This window comes from Sinocyclocheilus grahami, unplaced genomic scaffold, assembly GCF_001515645.1.
Source record: "Sinocyclocheilus grahami isolate Dianchi unplaced genomic scaffold, SAMN03320097.WGS_v1.1 scaffold48.1, whole genome shotgun sequence".
NCBI lineage: Eukaryota > Metazoa > Chordata > Actinopteri > Cypriniformes > Cyprinidae > Sinocyclocheilus > Sinocyclocheilus grahami.
Genome location: NW_015505227.1, coordinates 1729509 through 1746097, shown reverse-complemented (window position 1 = coordinate 1746097; position 16589 = coordinate 1729509). Strand labels below are relative to the sequence as shown.

The 16589-nt window shown below is 37.2% G+C and overlaps 1 protein-coding gene across 1 annotated transcript in view; it reads right to left on the bottom strand.

Annotated features, from left to right (window-relative positions):
- Positions 1-3198: 3198 nt before the first annotated feature.
- LOC107582922 (protein TANC2-like) overlaps positions 3199-16589 on the bottom strand; it is a 143218-nt gene continuing 129827 nt past the window's right edge. Inside the window, exon 5 of the mRNA XM_016268949.1 lies at positions 3199-3353. Within this exon, the coding sequence (XP_016124435.1) occupies positions 3199-3353 (155 nt within the window). The remainder of the gene's footprint in view (positions 3354-16589) is intronic.

Sequence of the window (16589 nt, the reverse complement as noted above, 5' to 3'; positions counted from 1 at the left end):
TAAATTCCATGCATTACCAGATTGAAACGTAAAGTCTGAATTTGGTTTACCAAACAAATGCATTTATTCTATATTTGACTTTTGAGCGATATGCGCACGTATCTATCAGGTGATTGCTGCCCAGAATGTCTGCATTCACCTCTCTTCACTTTGTTCTGGAGTAATCTGGAAATGATCGCGCAAAGAACAGCATTCCAATAAGTAAAAATGTCAGCAATTCTAAATGAAATAGGGGGTCAAAAACCGAAAAACTTTAAATACAAACAAAATAAAAAACATGACTTAGTAAATTCCCCAGCTATCAGGTTCATTTACTAAAGCTGATGATGGAGAGGAAGTTGCTGGAACAGCAAGTGAACCGGGCACACGGAGCAGATAAAAACAGTGTCATCATCCACACAGATTATAGGTTAGTTTGATTATTAACTGGATTTATATTGTTTTTGTGTTTGAACAAACTATATTCATTTAAGGGTTGGGAGATAATCCGGTAGAAATATATCAATCGTTGATTGAAGCGCGTTATGATGTAGTCTAAGCTTATCATTTCAACATTTTAAGTAGGTTTTAAAACAAATGGTTTATACTGTTCATGGACATTACGCTGCGGGACAGAATTAATTCTGGTAAATGCGTGCGTTAAAACGGTTTCTACCTGATACACCTGCTCGTATTAATGACTAAACTTTCACACCTTGTGCTTAAACGGTCAAATACACATAGTTATGTGTCAAAATGCCCGTCTTTGCGAGTATCCTCATAAACACAGTTATTTGTGTCTTAAATTAATGCTAATAGTTAAAGATAAAGCATGTATTAGGCTATATGAGATCCTTAGCCTATATGATGAGATCTTAAAAGGATAGTCACCCAAAAATTAAGATACTGTCATCATACTTACCCTCAAATTGTTCTAAACCTCTATGAATTTCCTTTTCCTCCTCAACATAAAAGAAGATATTTTGAAGAATGATCGTAACCAGTTTCTGGTCCCAACTGACTCCAATAGTGTTTTTTTTTTTTTTTTCATATATGGAAGTAGTGAGGGCACAGCAATTGTTTGGTTACCAATATTGTTCCAAATATATTATTTTGTGTTCAACAGCATGAAGGAATCTCATACAGGTTTAGAACATCAACAGAATTTTTGGGTGAACTATAATGCAGACTAATGCTAAATTGCTATAACATGCAAATGCTGTTACCATTTGTGTCAATAATGTAAATTAAACATCAGAAAGAAAATTACTTACTGTCCTTGACTGAATCCCTTTTGTAAAATAAGAATGAATGTATATTGAATTTATACAGTGAAGGCTCTTCAGTCTATTTGCACATTTTCTTTATACAATATATTTATTATTCAGTGCTTTAAGTTTTTCAAGTAGGCCATTTTTATGATCTTTGTTCTGTTGTAGCCTAATGTGTGACTGTTTACTTGTCTTCAGTAAGCTTATTTTTACTTAGGCTAGTATTATTTTTTGTGATATTGAAATTGGTAACAAAAATTTTATGGTATAAAAATATTTTTTAAAGCTATATATATTTATATTTAAAGCTATATATATAGGGTACAACGGGGCTAAAGGCGCTCCGGGGTAAAAGGCGCCTTTGATATTATTTTCATCTAAACCACTAGATGGCACAAAAACGTGGCGTAGCACTTTCCAAAACATCAGTTTTTCAAGATGCACCTGTATATTTGTCTGATCTTTCTTTGACGTGATCGCGCGCAGCAGTGCAAAGTTGATTCTGTGCTTACTTGATCTAATATTTTATGTTTTTTAAAATGTTGTAGATTTAAGTAGCAAATGAGAATCACTCAAATGAATGCTTATATTTTGAGACAAAGGTCTTTTTTATGATTTTCAGTTTTGTTTTAGATATAAGTATAATAACGAAAGCATATGTAAAAGTATGGCATTTTAGCCCCCTGCTGTTGGGGCTAAAGGCGCACAGTAATTAACATGATAATTAATAGACGGCTGACTTTTCCATTTGTTGACATGACATGGTTAGATTCAAATGGTAAATATCATATATTATGTTGGGTGTCCATATTAGAGATAATCACCATGTTTAGAATGAAACCACCATATTTAAAAACATGATATTAATCATATCATATAATAAAATATAATTTGCTGTTACTACTGTAAATATATATTCAATTATTATTGGATCTCCTTCAATACTCTTAGAATCTTTACTTATTAAAACAATTTTGTTTCTGTATTTTAAAATATATTTTTTTATATTAACACGTTTTAATGACAGCATATTTATTTAAAAATAAATTAATACTTTTATTTGTGATGGGGGCCCTGCAGTAAGTCATAGCCCCGGGGCCCAGTGTGGTCTTAATGCGGCCCTGCCTTGTGCCCGAAGCTCAAAGTGTCATTTGTTTGTCCGTTTTGGAGCGCGCACACATTTGAGCCTGAGGAACAGCGTCTCTTGTGCGGATTGTGCTTTCAACGTTTTATTACCAAACATGTCCCGCAATTTAGCAACAGTAAAGACGGCATCTTACAACCATAACCGACTGAGCTGATTCTGACGTTAAGTTTGGGTTTTAGGGAGGAACGAATGCGCACCGCTGTGAAGGGAAAGAAGTTGCGCAATACGAAACGCAGCTAGTTTTTAATAGCTTTACCTCATGTCTTCTTTTGTATAATCCTTAGAAGCCAAAATCGAAATAAAAAAATAAAATTAGCTTAATAAAACCGCCACAGGCCTAAAGTGTAAGCAGATGTTTGAATGTTTAGTTCTCTCTTCTATCATAATTAAACAGGGCTTTCATGTTGCGCGTGCTGAAGCTCCTCCGCGTGAGTGCGATCTCGCTTCTGAATTGCGAATAGCAAAAATGCATCATAGACAAATGTTTGAAAAACAGCTGGCGACTCTGGTGAGATAGAATTGGCAAGATAATGTATATATAGCAATAATAAATGTATGTGTGTTTTCTTAATTTCTCCAGTACCGATAGCAGAACCGTTAACGTCTTAAAGCTCGATACTCCGGTCTTTCATAATTTAGCCCCGGGACCGATTAAATACCAGGTTTCGGTACCCATCCCTAGTCTGCGACATGCCTAGTTAGACTCGAACTGCACGGATACACCAGCGCAAACTGCTGCTGTTCATCCAAAAGAGAGAGACTGGATAGAGCGAGGGCAGCTGAGAGCACCGAATGTGTGTATCAAACCTGAGGGTCATCTTGTTCCTCCATGCTGTACTGTGCTCCACCAGGCCCTTCGTTCACTTTTTCCCCGAGCAGGAACCCCAGTCGCGTCATCAGTGTGTTGGCGGCCTCGTCTACAGATGGAGGAGGACCCATATCCTGGCTTTCTTCCCCTGCGAGAGAATTTAAGAGAGCAAGAGAGGTAAAACCATGTTTATGAAGTAAAAACTCACCTGTAGCGGTGCGCTCCAATGCTGCTGTTGCATAACACACAGCTTTTGCAAAACAGCAGTAGACACTGGTTCCTCAACCAAGGCTGCATTTATTAGATTAAAAATTTTGATTAGATTAAAAATACTACAATTTAAAATGACCATTTTCTATAAAAATACATATTCAAATGCAATTTATTCCTCTAATGGTAAAGCTACATTTTCAGCAGTCATTACTTAAGTCTACTCCAGTGTCACATGATCCTTCAGAAATCGTTCCAATATTGTGAAATAAGAATGATTAGGCGTAATCACGTATTTGGTATTTCCTAAACTATTCATGGACAGTCAAGATTTTTAAACATTGTGTAAATCTAATCATTTTGGCATCCAGAGAAATTGCTTTCTTTGGCTTTTATGACAACATAGGGATTTTTATGATCCTTGCAATTCCACATTGTTCAATGCATACTTGGCAGTCTCAACCACATCCAGACTACCTGTGGTCTCTTTCAAATTTTAGTCTCAAACAGCTCCATTGGAATTGGCCACTGTCAAACACCCCCATCATACATGTTTAAAAACCAAAAGACACAGCAGATTATAAGGACATGTAAACCAGCCACACTGCCAAAAACACTGTTGTGAATTAGCAGTGAGACCAGCCCAAAACCCCAAAATACCTCAACTGTAAAACACTGTCACACTAAACCACCTCACAAACCCTATCAGTAGGGTGTCGTAGTGTTTCACAGATGAAGCGTCTGAGCCTGTACGCTCATATACACAGTCAAAGGCTGATCGCTAGACTTCAAAAGAACAGGTGTCTAAATCCACAGTGAGAAGAGCTTTTTCAGGATTACTTTTTTCCCCATGCTTTTCACCGCTCACCATCAGAACAGAGCCGAAGAGAACGGAGCCTTTCCCAGAAATACCAGGCGAGCTGCTACACCTCTAAGGCACAGACTCATCTTACTGTCAAACCTGTCCTCAGAGACTTCTCTCAGATAAACCAAAGCCTCAGGCAGCAGCTACAGTTAGATTTTATAAGTTGCCCTAAAAAGTAACTTTACAAACAGTCTGAAAGAAACAAAAAAAATCTTGGTATAACAGACATCTGATGAGTCCTGAACAACAAAGATCAACACAATAGATGCTACAGCTAATATGCTAATTCTGTCAAAGCATGTCAATGGCTGTGTATGTCTCAAAACCTTAAATGAGCATATATATTGGCTATTTTATAATGCTTCATACAAACAGATAATAACATGCTACAGCTAATTACACTAACTAGGCACAGCATCTCAAAGCATGTCAATTGTCATCTATGGCTTAAAAGCTCATGAGTTGAACACTTTTTTGGTAATCAAGTAATTGAAATAAAGTTGAAGCACTAAAATTACTAAGAGAAACACATGAAAAACTAACACTGAACTAAGACAAATTAAAAACAAAAACAAAACTATAGCAAATAGCAATAATTAAAAAGTATAATAAGATACAACAATAACAACAGAAAATTATACAAACGACAAAAAACTAAAATAAAAAATAATGAAAATATAAGAACGCTAATTCAAAATATTACCGTATTGGCCCAAATATAAGACTACCCTGATTATAAGACGACCCCCCTTTTTCCAGATGTACCTTTTGGAAAAAGGCTTTTTTTAAAACCAAATCTTGTTTTTTCTCAGTAAAACACATTTTGTCTTCAATTGTTTTCATATTGCATATTTTTCCTATTTTAATTTTTGTTTTGAAAGTATGGTAAAAACTGGTAAAATGTACCAACAATCACAATTAAAAAATATACACTTTTTGATATACCACTAAAAAAAAAAGAAAAACAGGTAGCCCATCTGAATTAGGACATTTAGGCTATCCATCTAATAGTAGCCTACCAAAATCTTATTAACAGTAGAAGTTCAATCTTACTGTAGTCTTCAAATCTGGGTACTGTCTTACGTTTTAAAATCCCATCAGGTTAACGTGACAGTCACGACTCATGCAGCTGTAAGGTTTTCTTTTGTTTTTACTAGCGATCTTTACAACACGCATTACATTACGTATTTCATGGCACACTCGTTTTATGCGTATTTGGCGCAACCTATTGTTGTGGGTGTATTATTGACATGTCAAAGTCTAGACCCTGAATATAAGACGACCGCGTTTTTTCAGAAGTATTTCCATGAAAAAAAAACATTGTCTTATATTCGGGTCAATACGGTAATAAAAAAATATAACGGTATATAAATAATACCAAAATAACACTGTGAACCTGGAAGCAAATGGTTTGTCTACGTTTCAATTTCTTTATTTTAAAATTATGCAATATCATTCAATATTAAAGTGCTGTATGCACAGAGCTTACAGTCAACTAAAGTGAAGCTACTGATTGTAATGCAAATGTATTATTTGTTAGATACCAAGTAGGATCATACAGGTTTTGTAAGAGTGATGCATTCAAAACCAACGCTTGCCACATTATTAGTTTCGCATTTTGCTTCTGCACATGTTGTTTATGCAGCCTCTATTTAAAGCTGCGCAAAGAACAATGCTTTTTCCAGACAATATAACCAAGCCAACAAATTGGTTTCCTGTTTTACATTTTGTGTCTCTATAATACAGGAATTGACACATGGGAATTCGTTCAGTTGAACACACCTTTTTTTTTTTTTTTTTTGCAGTCGCAACACAAAAATGTTGTCATGGAAACTACAGATTTTCTAAAGATTGTGTTGACGCATCTGTCTCTTTCATCCATCCTCCGACCAAACATTCTTCTTAAATCTTTACTCCATCGCTCCCTGGTTTCCCTGTACCTCCGGCGGGATGTATGTCACTTGTGACAGCGTATAATAAAGTTCAGAAACCCGCTAATGACACCAGCAGGAGCTGTAATAGTACAATCGTGGAAAATTCTGTTCATTACAAGCAGAAAGTCAGCAAGGTTTGTTTTTCTGCACTCTCTTTTTATTCTTTTGACAAACGGACAATGACATCCGTTTCAGAAAATGCTGTGCCTCTTCAAAAGTTCTCCGGCCCACAGATGGTAAAAAAAGAAAAAAAATACAACCATTCTGAACTGATGATTCACAAACATGCCAGCAACGGTGGTTTAAAGATAAGCCTGAGGATGCAAGCAAAAGAAAATATTCAAAAACATCCACATATTTTGTGGACCACATACATATCTTGAGGCATAACCATAAACAATCATTCACGCATACTCATGTATGAAAATCTTCCCGTTAAAAAAGCGCATCAGTGCACTTGTTTGAGTGATGATGAGCCATCTGATAATCAGACAGTCCACAGGGGGTGGGAGGAAAAAAATAGCAAAAAAGAATAAACACAAGGTGATTTATGACCAACAGTTTTGTTATGGCTGAAATCCTGAAAAAAGTCTGGAAAGAGTAAATAATATAATTAATTTTGTTTAAAAACTGTGCACAATTAATTTTTTTTACAAATGTATATTACATTCATGTGTACGCTATAGGGATGTGCATCTCATGACTCAGGCCGATACAATACGCATCTCGATGCATACCAACGATACGATACTTTAAAGTAGTGCTGGGCGGTACAGTTCTATTAGTTCTACAGCTTCAGTTTCGGAATTTTCACGCTTAGTAACACATACAGCTGTTCCCTCAACACAGTGCAACAGTGAAAAGGAACCCCTTTCAAACAGTGTCGCGTTCCGAACGTTGTTTAAGCGACATACTATTGCGGTATTTAAAAAATTAATATCATAAAAATAAACACCGGTATTCGGTATGAACCGGTATACCGCCCAGCACTACTTTAAAGATACATTATGAAGCAGCTACCGATGCGATGTGATACGATACACCCCTATTACGATGCAGTGCGATCCGATTTCGATTCGATTCAACACAATACGATTTCATAAAACAAGTTAACCAAATAAGCCAGACTTATTTCAGTTAGTCTGACTCATTGTCAAATGATTTGGTTCCATAAAGCAAATTTAACATAGGCCTAGATCAAGCTTAGTCACTGTGGCAACTTATGCTGAGAAACTAGCCTGGTCTAAAGCAGGCTAACTGTCAGGCTAAGCTCCTCTACTGACCAATAGGAACATAATGATATTACCACTGTCTGACTTATTATTATTTTTTTTTTTTACAGTTTCTAGCCATGCAGCCTTTCTCTCTGGTTGTATTACAGCTGCACCGTTTATAGTTTGCAGAACAGATAGCAGAACATTAGAACATTACAATCTAAAATCGCTCCTTAAAGCATTAAAATGACTAAATTAAAAGTTAAAACCACTTAATTAAAAATTAAAATAAATAATAAAGAAAATGACTACATTTTAACTGCTATAAGAAACACACTAACTCATTTGAGCTTAGTAATTCGTACTGTAGCCTACTACATTTGATTTACCTATTACAATAGTCCACTTACAGTTACTGCTATCATAAAAATACACTTTATATGTAGGTTTAAAATTCTACAAAAGACACATTTAATGTCCAAAAACATTGTTTTTTATCAAAATGTATATTTTACTCAGAATTATTGCGCTCTGTCTGTTTAGCGCGCATGCGTGCAGCAGCGCTCCTTGCTCTCGCGTGCCTCGCCACCGCCTGACAGCAAAATGGATATGTTTGCATGACTTTCTAACATTTACAGATGAAAAATATAGTCAGTTATGCACTGAAAAAAACAACGTCTCAAATGCATTAAACAGCACAGATATATTCGCTGTTTGTCATGGTGGATTGATTTGATCCATGATCGACGTTAAGGTCTGCTTAAGAATAAGTGTGCACAAATTAGTGAGATTGTGTGAATTTAATTTGTTATTAATGGATCGATTGATTTTTTTAGGTTATTTCAAGTCAGATTTTGGACTTTAATCCCAGTTTTTCCTCGGTCTCCGTGGTGTTGTGATTCGTCATATTCACACAGCAGCAGCGGTGATGAGAGAGTGCGCTTGAGAAACAGTTTAGAGAGGAGAAATCAATCTACATATAAAATATTGGTCACAGATTATTGGTCACTTTCCAAATAATAAAAGTATAGCGCATCCACTAGTAACTATATATAAATGATTCGGTTTTTACCGATGCAAATATGTTAGAAACAATAAAATATAAATGACAGCTTGTAGCCGATGCACACTTTTTAAACCGATGCATCGCTAACTTTTTATGCCGATGCACCGAGCGAATCTGGGAATCTTCCCATCCCTAGTACGATAAGCACCTATAAGTAAAATTAAAAATGAATAAAAAATGAATAGGTTTAATATAAATGACATAAAAATTATAATATTTTAAATAATAAACTAATTCATTAATTCATAAAAAAATATATGTATATATAGGATATAATATATAATATATATATAGGATAGATTTTCATAATAAATATTCATATGAATAATTAATTAATCAATCAGCATATCATGCAATTAGTTTGATTGCATTATTTAATCAATCAACAGCCCTAGTAAATTACAATCCATGAATGTCCCTTAAAAAAATAACAAATCACTGTATAGTGCCCTGAGGTCTCTGTCTGCTATTCAAAATGACAAAATCAATGACGTCACCACAAACCTCAGATGTTTAACTCGTACGTCTCATCTGTAACGCCCCCATGGGAGCCGCTTAAAGTTCCACTCTTTCACTCCACCACAGAGCAACAAAATCAGCTCTGCTTCCTGTTTCGGACCCCCCTGGGCGAGGATGGTCCCACGGGAAAACGTGTTGTTTGTGCTTTCACGAGAGCAAAAAAACTTCAGCACTGCAGGGGTTTAAACCTCATCATTCGTCATGCCACTGCCTCTTGTAAAAACCTACAGAGCTGCATCAGTTATAGGAATGAAGATGCTGATTGGTCCAGTGTCAGAGGTTTGAATTACAGCTCTTGATATGCACTGCTGGGCTTTTAAAATCGGAGCAGAAATCACTGCCGTATAAAGGCAAGAAATGACCACATACAAAACCACATGCAAAAGCTGCTAGCGTAGCAGAGAATGTAACACTCAGCAAAAAGGGGGGAAAATAGAATTGTTGAACTTCTAATAGCAGGGTTGCTATTAATAATCTAATAATTCAAATATCATTCCTTTGCCTCAGACACAGGGTTTCCTACACTTAAAGCAAAAGACTGCATACCATCCCATTAAACTGCAGGGCAGCCAACTCTCTTTCTCAAGCACACATTACATGGCATCCTGGGCAACATTAGTCTCTAACTGGACTTTGTTATATTAGTTTGCTTGTTATTTAAGGTGTTGCATGTAATTTTTTGACTGTACTAAAGCATAAAAATATCATAACTTGTTTGCAGACATTTAGGAGACATGCTAAGTTCACACAGGACACGTACACACTGCAAGTTTCAGCAATGACAACAACATTTAAATAGGGGTGTGAGTCCCGTAAATTATCGTTCTATGTGTGTATGGAACACGACTCACTCCCGAAACTGCCATGAATGACAGCGTGGTAACCATATCAATGTTGTGGCATCTCGGAGAGAATGGAGGCCTGCAGATTAGCTAGTTTTGTGTTAGCTGCTGTAGACAAATCAAACATTAGACTGCAAACACGTGCGAAAATCCACAAAATCTCCATCGTCGGGAGAGGCGTCGTAATCTAGTTTTGTTCTTTAAACTGTTGTTATTGAACAGCCTACACTCTCTTGACCACAACTGCTCGGTCCACAATACACCTCTCTCCGCCATCCTGTCAGATCTGAGGTAAACACTTGACGCCTGACAATACACGCACATTGGCGTGCTGCTCGTGACATCATCATTAACAACTAGTTGTTCAGTTCGGTTTCGTACACACTGCATAGAATTTCTTTAAATGCAGTTGTCACTACCTGTATTTTTCGGGTGTTAATGCGGTTGTCCAATACGGTTTTCACTCCCATATTTTAGTGAATTATGTACATGGCCATATTTGTTTCTCCGAAAAACAATGCCAGTTATTCTGCTTTGAAATGTATGTTCCGTGTCGGAATGTCTGTTTTTGTTTTGGTCTGTTTGATTCTGCCCACTTACAGTTTACCCAGTAGTATTTCGACACATTGGGTTGCCAGTTGGTGGGAAACACAGTGTATTGCAGCCATTGAAGCCAGCAAACGAACTGGGTCAGAGATCACCAATTCTACCCGACCTAAAAAGCGGAATATTAAACATGGACAAAACAATTCGTCACCTAACACTGTAAGCCTTGATGGCTAACATTGCCAGCTACGCTTATTCCTGGTTGCATCTGGCAACCCGTGTGAGCATCGAGTGTGAGGAGGAGGGGACAGGAGAAATGACTTTCTCCAATATTTTGAATATGGACTGCAGTACCTATTTCAACCACTAGCTGTCAATATTACATACTGCACCTTTAAGAAAATATGGTGCAAGACAGTTGCCATTTTGATGCTAAGGTGCTCTGGGGAGTTATTCTAATTATTAAGCTATTCTAAGTAGTTGTACGTTCCTAGGGTGTTCTGAGTGGTTGCTAGGGGATAGCTAAGGTGTTCCAAGAAGTAAGCATGTTTCTATAGATAGAATGACAGAAAGAACAACGGATAGAACGATAGACGGGTGGACAGATAGATGGATGGATGGATGGATAGAACGATAGATAAAATGACTGACAGACAGACGGACGGACGGACGGATGGATGGACGATGGATAGAACGATAGTTGACATGACATGATTTGAGGTATTATCCATGTCTTTAGCACAAACCGTGCAGAAGTATAATGCTTAGAGGATAGGGGTTTAAAAAAGGGACATAAATGGAGAGAAACAAAACGAGAGACAGAGAGAGGAGACACCAAACACAATTGGATGGGCTGAATTACATTTGCCTGCAAGCAATGCCGCTCCAAAAAAAGTCCATGTCCGAAAATAACGTCCCAAAGCTGGTTTGAGTTAACCAAGCAAAGCTCCGAGGCTCACAGGGAGGAGAAGATGGCTGCACGATGACAGGGTGGCTGTCTGAACAGGGCGGCACAATTAACAAGCCAAGCACCAAGCTGCGGACCGGCTGTGCTGGTGGTTTAGAAATAGAAGGCACGAGAAGAAAAAAAAGAACAACAAAGGGCCTTGCAAACAAAATCTTGGCTAAATAAATAGGCCAGAGAAAAAGCTGGTCTGTCATTGTGAGACATTTTAAGCATGAAAAATGCAGTGTCAAATGAGTGGAAACACTTGAGTCTGCTTTCCAGAATTTAAGTGGCCGGTTGAGACAGCTAACCCATGCCGGATTACAGAGCATCTTGTACTACCATGGCACTGAGATTAATCAGATTTCCTTTGTATTACAGTAACTATAATGTCTGTTAAGTTTTCTAGCCCCTTTACCTTCCAAGTCATAAATCACATTTGATGGTAACAATTAATATTTTAGTCATAAACTGACTGCTTCAGTGCAGCCCGAAACCTGAACACTGTCCTAAAAATTACACAACTGAACAATTCTAAAATTTAACCATGACCTTGTTCAAACAGGCAGCAAAACTGCATTTTCTTTGCCTTTATTAATAATTTTTGTTTTTCCTATTTCTGAACGGGAGAAACTTATATGAAATCTAGTCTGATAAAAAAATTGTTTGAAATCTGATTAAAATTTTTTTAATTAAATGTCTCATTTTAAACAATCCTACATTATTTTTTCTTGTAATTTGTTGTCATTAAATGTACCCGCAGTGACAGCAGCAATAAACATTTATTATGCACTGAAAAAAAGACTTCTTAATGAGAGTTTAATTAGTCTTTTTTGACTCATTCTTCATTAAAAAAAATCTAACAATCTTTAAAGCAAGATAAATTTACTTGAGGCAACACTGCATAAGACTTGTTTTTATTATATTAAGACTTGTTTTTAGAAAATGCATTTTTAGAGTGTATTGTTTTTACTTGGTTCTAACTCAATAAATGAAAATTCTTACATAATTCACACACTCTTGTGTCATCCTAAACCTGTACTACTTTCTTTCTTCTGTGAAACACAAAATAAGAAATTTTGAGAAATGTCTCAGTGTTTTTTTCTTTTCTTTTTCCAATAGTAACCAAAACAAATCAGTTATCAACATTCTTCAAAATATCTGTTTTCCACAGAAGTCTAGCTTAAAACGACATGAGCATGAGTAAATGATCACCTTAAAAATAAGTGGGGGGAAAAATCTGTCAGTGCAGTAAAAAAATACATTCTCTGAAAACAAGTCTCACACTGTGTTACTTCTCAAGTGAATTTGAGAAGTTTAAATATTTAGCTACAAAATAACATTGACTTTTGTGCATTTATCCAAGGTGAATTCTGCTGTATCCGGATATACATTTTATCAGTTCATGCATTCCTTAGCATTGCTAGCGCCATGCTCTACTGTTTGAGCTATAGGAATGGAAGACAAAAATAAAAGGAAAACAGAGAATATGATGAGAATTGATGATATGATAATGTCTAACCTTTCCCGTTTCCTAATATACTCTGATTTGTATACTGCCGTCATTGTGAGACATTTTAAGCATGAAAAATGCAGTGTCAAATGAGTGGAAACACTTGAGTCTGCTTTCCAGAATTTAAGTGGCCGGTTGAGACAGCTAACCCATGCCGGATTACAGAGCATCTTGTACTACCATGGCACTGAGATTAATCAGATTTCCTTTGTATTACAGTAACTATAATGTCTGTTAAGTTTTCTAGCCCCTTTACCTTCCAAGTCATAAATCACATTTGATGGTAACAATTAATATTTTAGTCATAAACTGACTGCTTCAGTGCAGCCCGAAACCTGAACACTGTCCTAAAAATTACACAACTGAACAATTCTAAAATTTAACCATGACCTTGTTCAAACAGGCAGCAAAACTGCATTTTCTTTGCCTTTATTAATAATTTTTGTTTTTCCTATTTCTGAACGGGAGAAACTTATATGAAATCTAGTCTGATAAAAAAATTGTTTGAAATCTGATTAAAATTTTTTTAATTAAATGTCTCATTTTAAACAATCCTACATTATTTTTTCTTGTAATTTGTTGTCATTAAATGTACCCGCAGTGACAGCAGCAATAAACATTTATTATGCACTGAAAAAAAGACTTCTTAATGAGAGTTTAATTAGTCTTTTTTGACTCATTCTTCATTAAAAAAAATCTAACAATCTTTAAAGCAAGATAAATTTACTTGAGGCAACACTGCATAAGACTTGTTTTTATTATATTAAGACTTGTTTTTAGAAAATGCATTTTTAGAGTGTATTGTTTTTACTTGGTTCTAACTCAATAAATGAAAATTCTTACATAATTCACACACTCTTGTGTCATCCTAAACCTGTACTACTTTCTTTCTTCTGTGAAACACAAAATAAGAAATTTTGAGAAATGTCTCAGTGTTTTTTTCTTTTCTTTTTCCAATAGTAACCAAAACAAATCAGTTATCAACATTCTTCAAAATATCTGTTTTCCACAGAAGTCTAGCTTAAAACGACATGAGCATGAGTAAATGATCACCTTAAAAATAAGTGGGGGGAAAAATCTGTCAGTGCAGTAAAAAAAATACATTCTCTGAAAACAAGTCTCACACTGTGTTACTTCTCAAGTGAATTTGAGAAGTTTAAATATTTAGCTACAAAATAACATTGACTTTTGTGCATTTATCCAAGGTGAATTCTGCTGTATCCGGATATACATTTTATCAGTTCATGCATTCCTTAGCATTGCTAGCGCCATGCTCTACTGTTTGAGCTATAGGAATGGAAGACAAAAATAAAAGGAAAACAGAGAATATGATGAGAATTGATGATATGATAATGTCTAACCTTTCCCGTTTCCTAATATACTCTGATTTGTATACTGCCCTCATGTCAAACATTGTTAAAGGTGATGTGCTAGCAAAAGTACTGAAGTCTGAACTGAAAAAAGGCTAAAGATGGTCTAAAAAAAAAGTATTTGCCCTGCAGTGTGAACAAAACCCATGTGACCACAATAAGGTAAGCAGTACTGATGAAGACTGCCATCTGAAGGCCACAGTGGCGTCCATCAGTCATCGCTCTTGCTTCCTTTCCACCAACTCACACCCCAGCCATGCGTACATTCCATCTACTCTGAAATCTCCTCTAATCGAGACAGATTACACCCCAGGCGGGTCTCCAGTCCATCACTCTAACTGATGCTCGGCCCGCGTGGGAGCATCACGTTTCATTGAATCAAAGGTCAACACGTGTGTTATTGGAGGATAGAATAAGAACGGCAGAGCAGTTGGCATTCCAGTTGTCCTCTTTTAACCCCAGAACCATCTTTCCTTCAACAACCCTTTCTTTATTTCCACCTCACCTTTCTCTTCTTTACGGTCCTCCTCTTCTTCGTCATCATCATCTTCTTGCTCTTCTTCTTCCTCGTTCTCATTCTTCCCTTCCTCACCATCCTCATCTTCTCCCACCCAAACTTCCTCTCCGTACACCTCTCGCTGTCCATCTCTTCCATCTCCAACGATATCTTGTGCACCTCTGGGACTGGTGCAGCATCCTGACTGCAGCAAGGACTGATCAGACAGACTCAGACTGGATGTACAGGCCCGAGATGTACAGCAAAAGTGAGACATCCATTGCCTGAAAAGTGAAGAGGTCCGACTTGGTCTTGTCGCGCCTAGGCTGGCTCGTCCTGTGCGGTCATACGGGCGAGACCGCTTCCTCCTCTGCCACGTGCATCTGGCCCTAGTTCCGGCACACGCCTTCCTGACTGTCAAAGCGAAATCCATAATCCAAACAAGTAGTTTTCCCTGCTGACAGCTGGGGTTCAGCTCCACAGGAGAACGGTGAGAAGGGAGAGTCTGATCGGTTCGTTGTAAGGGCCCTTGCAGTCGCAAGGACTCGGCGGAAAATGAGCACCCTGCTTCTTTTCTCCTTCAGAACAGTTTGTGGCTGTCAGTGAATGGGGAGGAGAGGACTCCGACGGCGGTTTGGTTGCTCTGCTGAGCTTCAGAGAAACCGCTGGCTCAAACTTTAACAGGAACCATGAGGAGTCTGAAAAGTCGAGGAGGGAGGGAGCGAGCGAGAGCAGCAAGAAACCACTAAACCCATCGTTCTGTGTTCCCTGCTCAGTGCAGTTAAAAATGTTGGAAGTGCATGTGTCGCATGCACACACGCAAGGCCTGCACAAGCAGAGAATGAAAAACCGTTAAACGAGAGGGTTAGGCTTACTGGTCCAGACCATATCCAGGTCAAGAATCCCGGCCAAGCCTGAAGTGACTTTGAGGAAAGCCAGCTTCTGGTTTCCAAAAGAAAAGGTCCCCCTTTTTCACTAGAGTGCATGTACAGACTGTAATGTCATTAACATCTTCGGGACCAGAGATAAGAGACGGTCAGGACGACCACAAAACAGAGACGAGAAGAAAGTGACGGGCAGGAACAAAGCAGAAAAACAGATGGTAGTGCTTAACGAAATGTGCAAGGCTGGGGGTCGGATTACACTGTTGTTGGTCACAGGCACGGGGCAGCTTAAACTAAAGGGGCCAGGGGTCACTCCTCTCTGACCCTTACTGCCCCGAGAGATTTATTCTATTGGGGGTGAGGGTGTTTGGTCCAAGTAGGTCATGTTTCACCATAACCCCAAAATGCTCAATCTATCATTTTTGTCTTAGGTGGCCTCCACTCCAACCAGATATTCCACCTCTGACCACAACGGACTATAATGAATAAAATATACATCTACTGTATATTAGGGCTGTGCAATATTGAAAAAAAATGCGATACGTGATACCTTGTTAAAAAATGCGATATTCGATATGCGATACGATATTGCTTAAAGTGTGAAAAATCTATTTAAATTATATTTAAAAATATTTAAAAATGAAGATTATACAACCAATTTGTTTCACATTCTTTCTTGGAAAAGAAAGAATCACTACAACTTCTGAAAGTGACCAGCAGTGTTTTAGCAGTACATAAAAAGTAATGTCACAAATCAGAAAATGTAATTTTAACATCAATGTGAATGACAAAAAAAAATAATGACACTAATTTTATATCATTGTGACTTTGCTTTCCATACACTTTAAGTATTTCTTCATATACCACAGCAAAAACTATAGTCTGAGAACGTTCAAACATGATTAAAGGCAAGTGAACATAGAAAGAAAAAGGGGGAAAAAAGAACAAATACACAATTTACAAGCATAGATAAAATAAA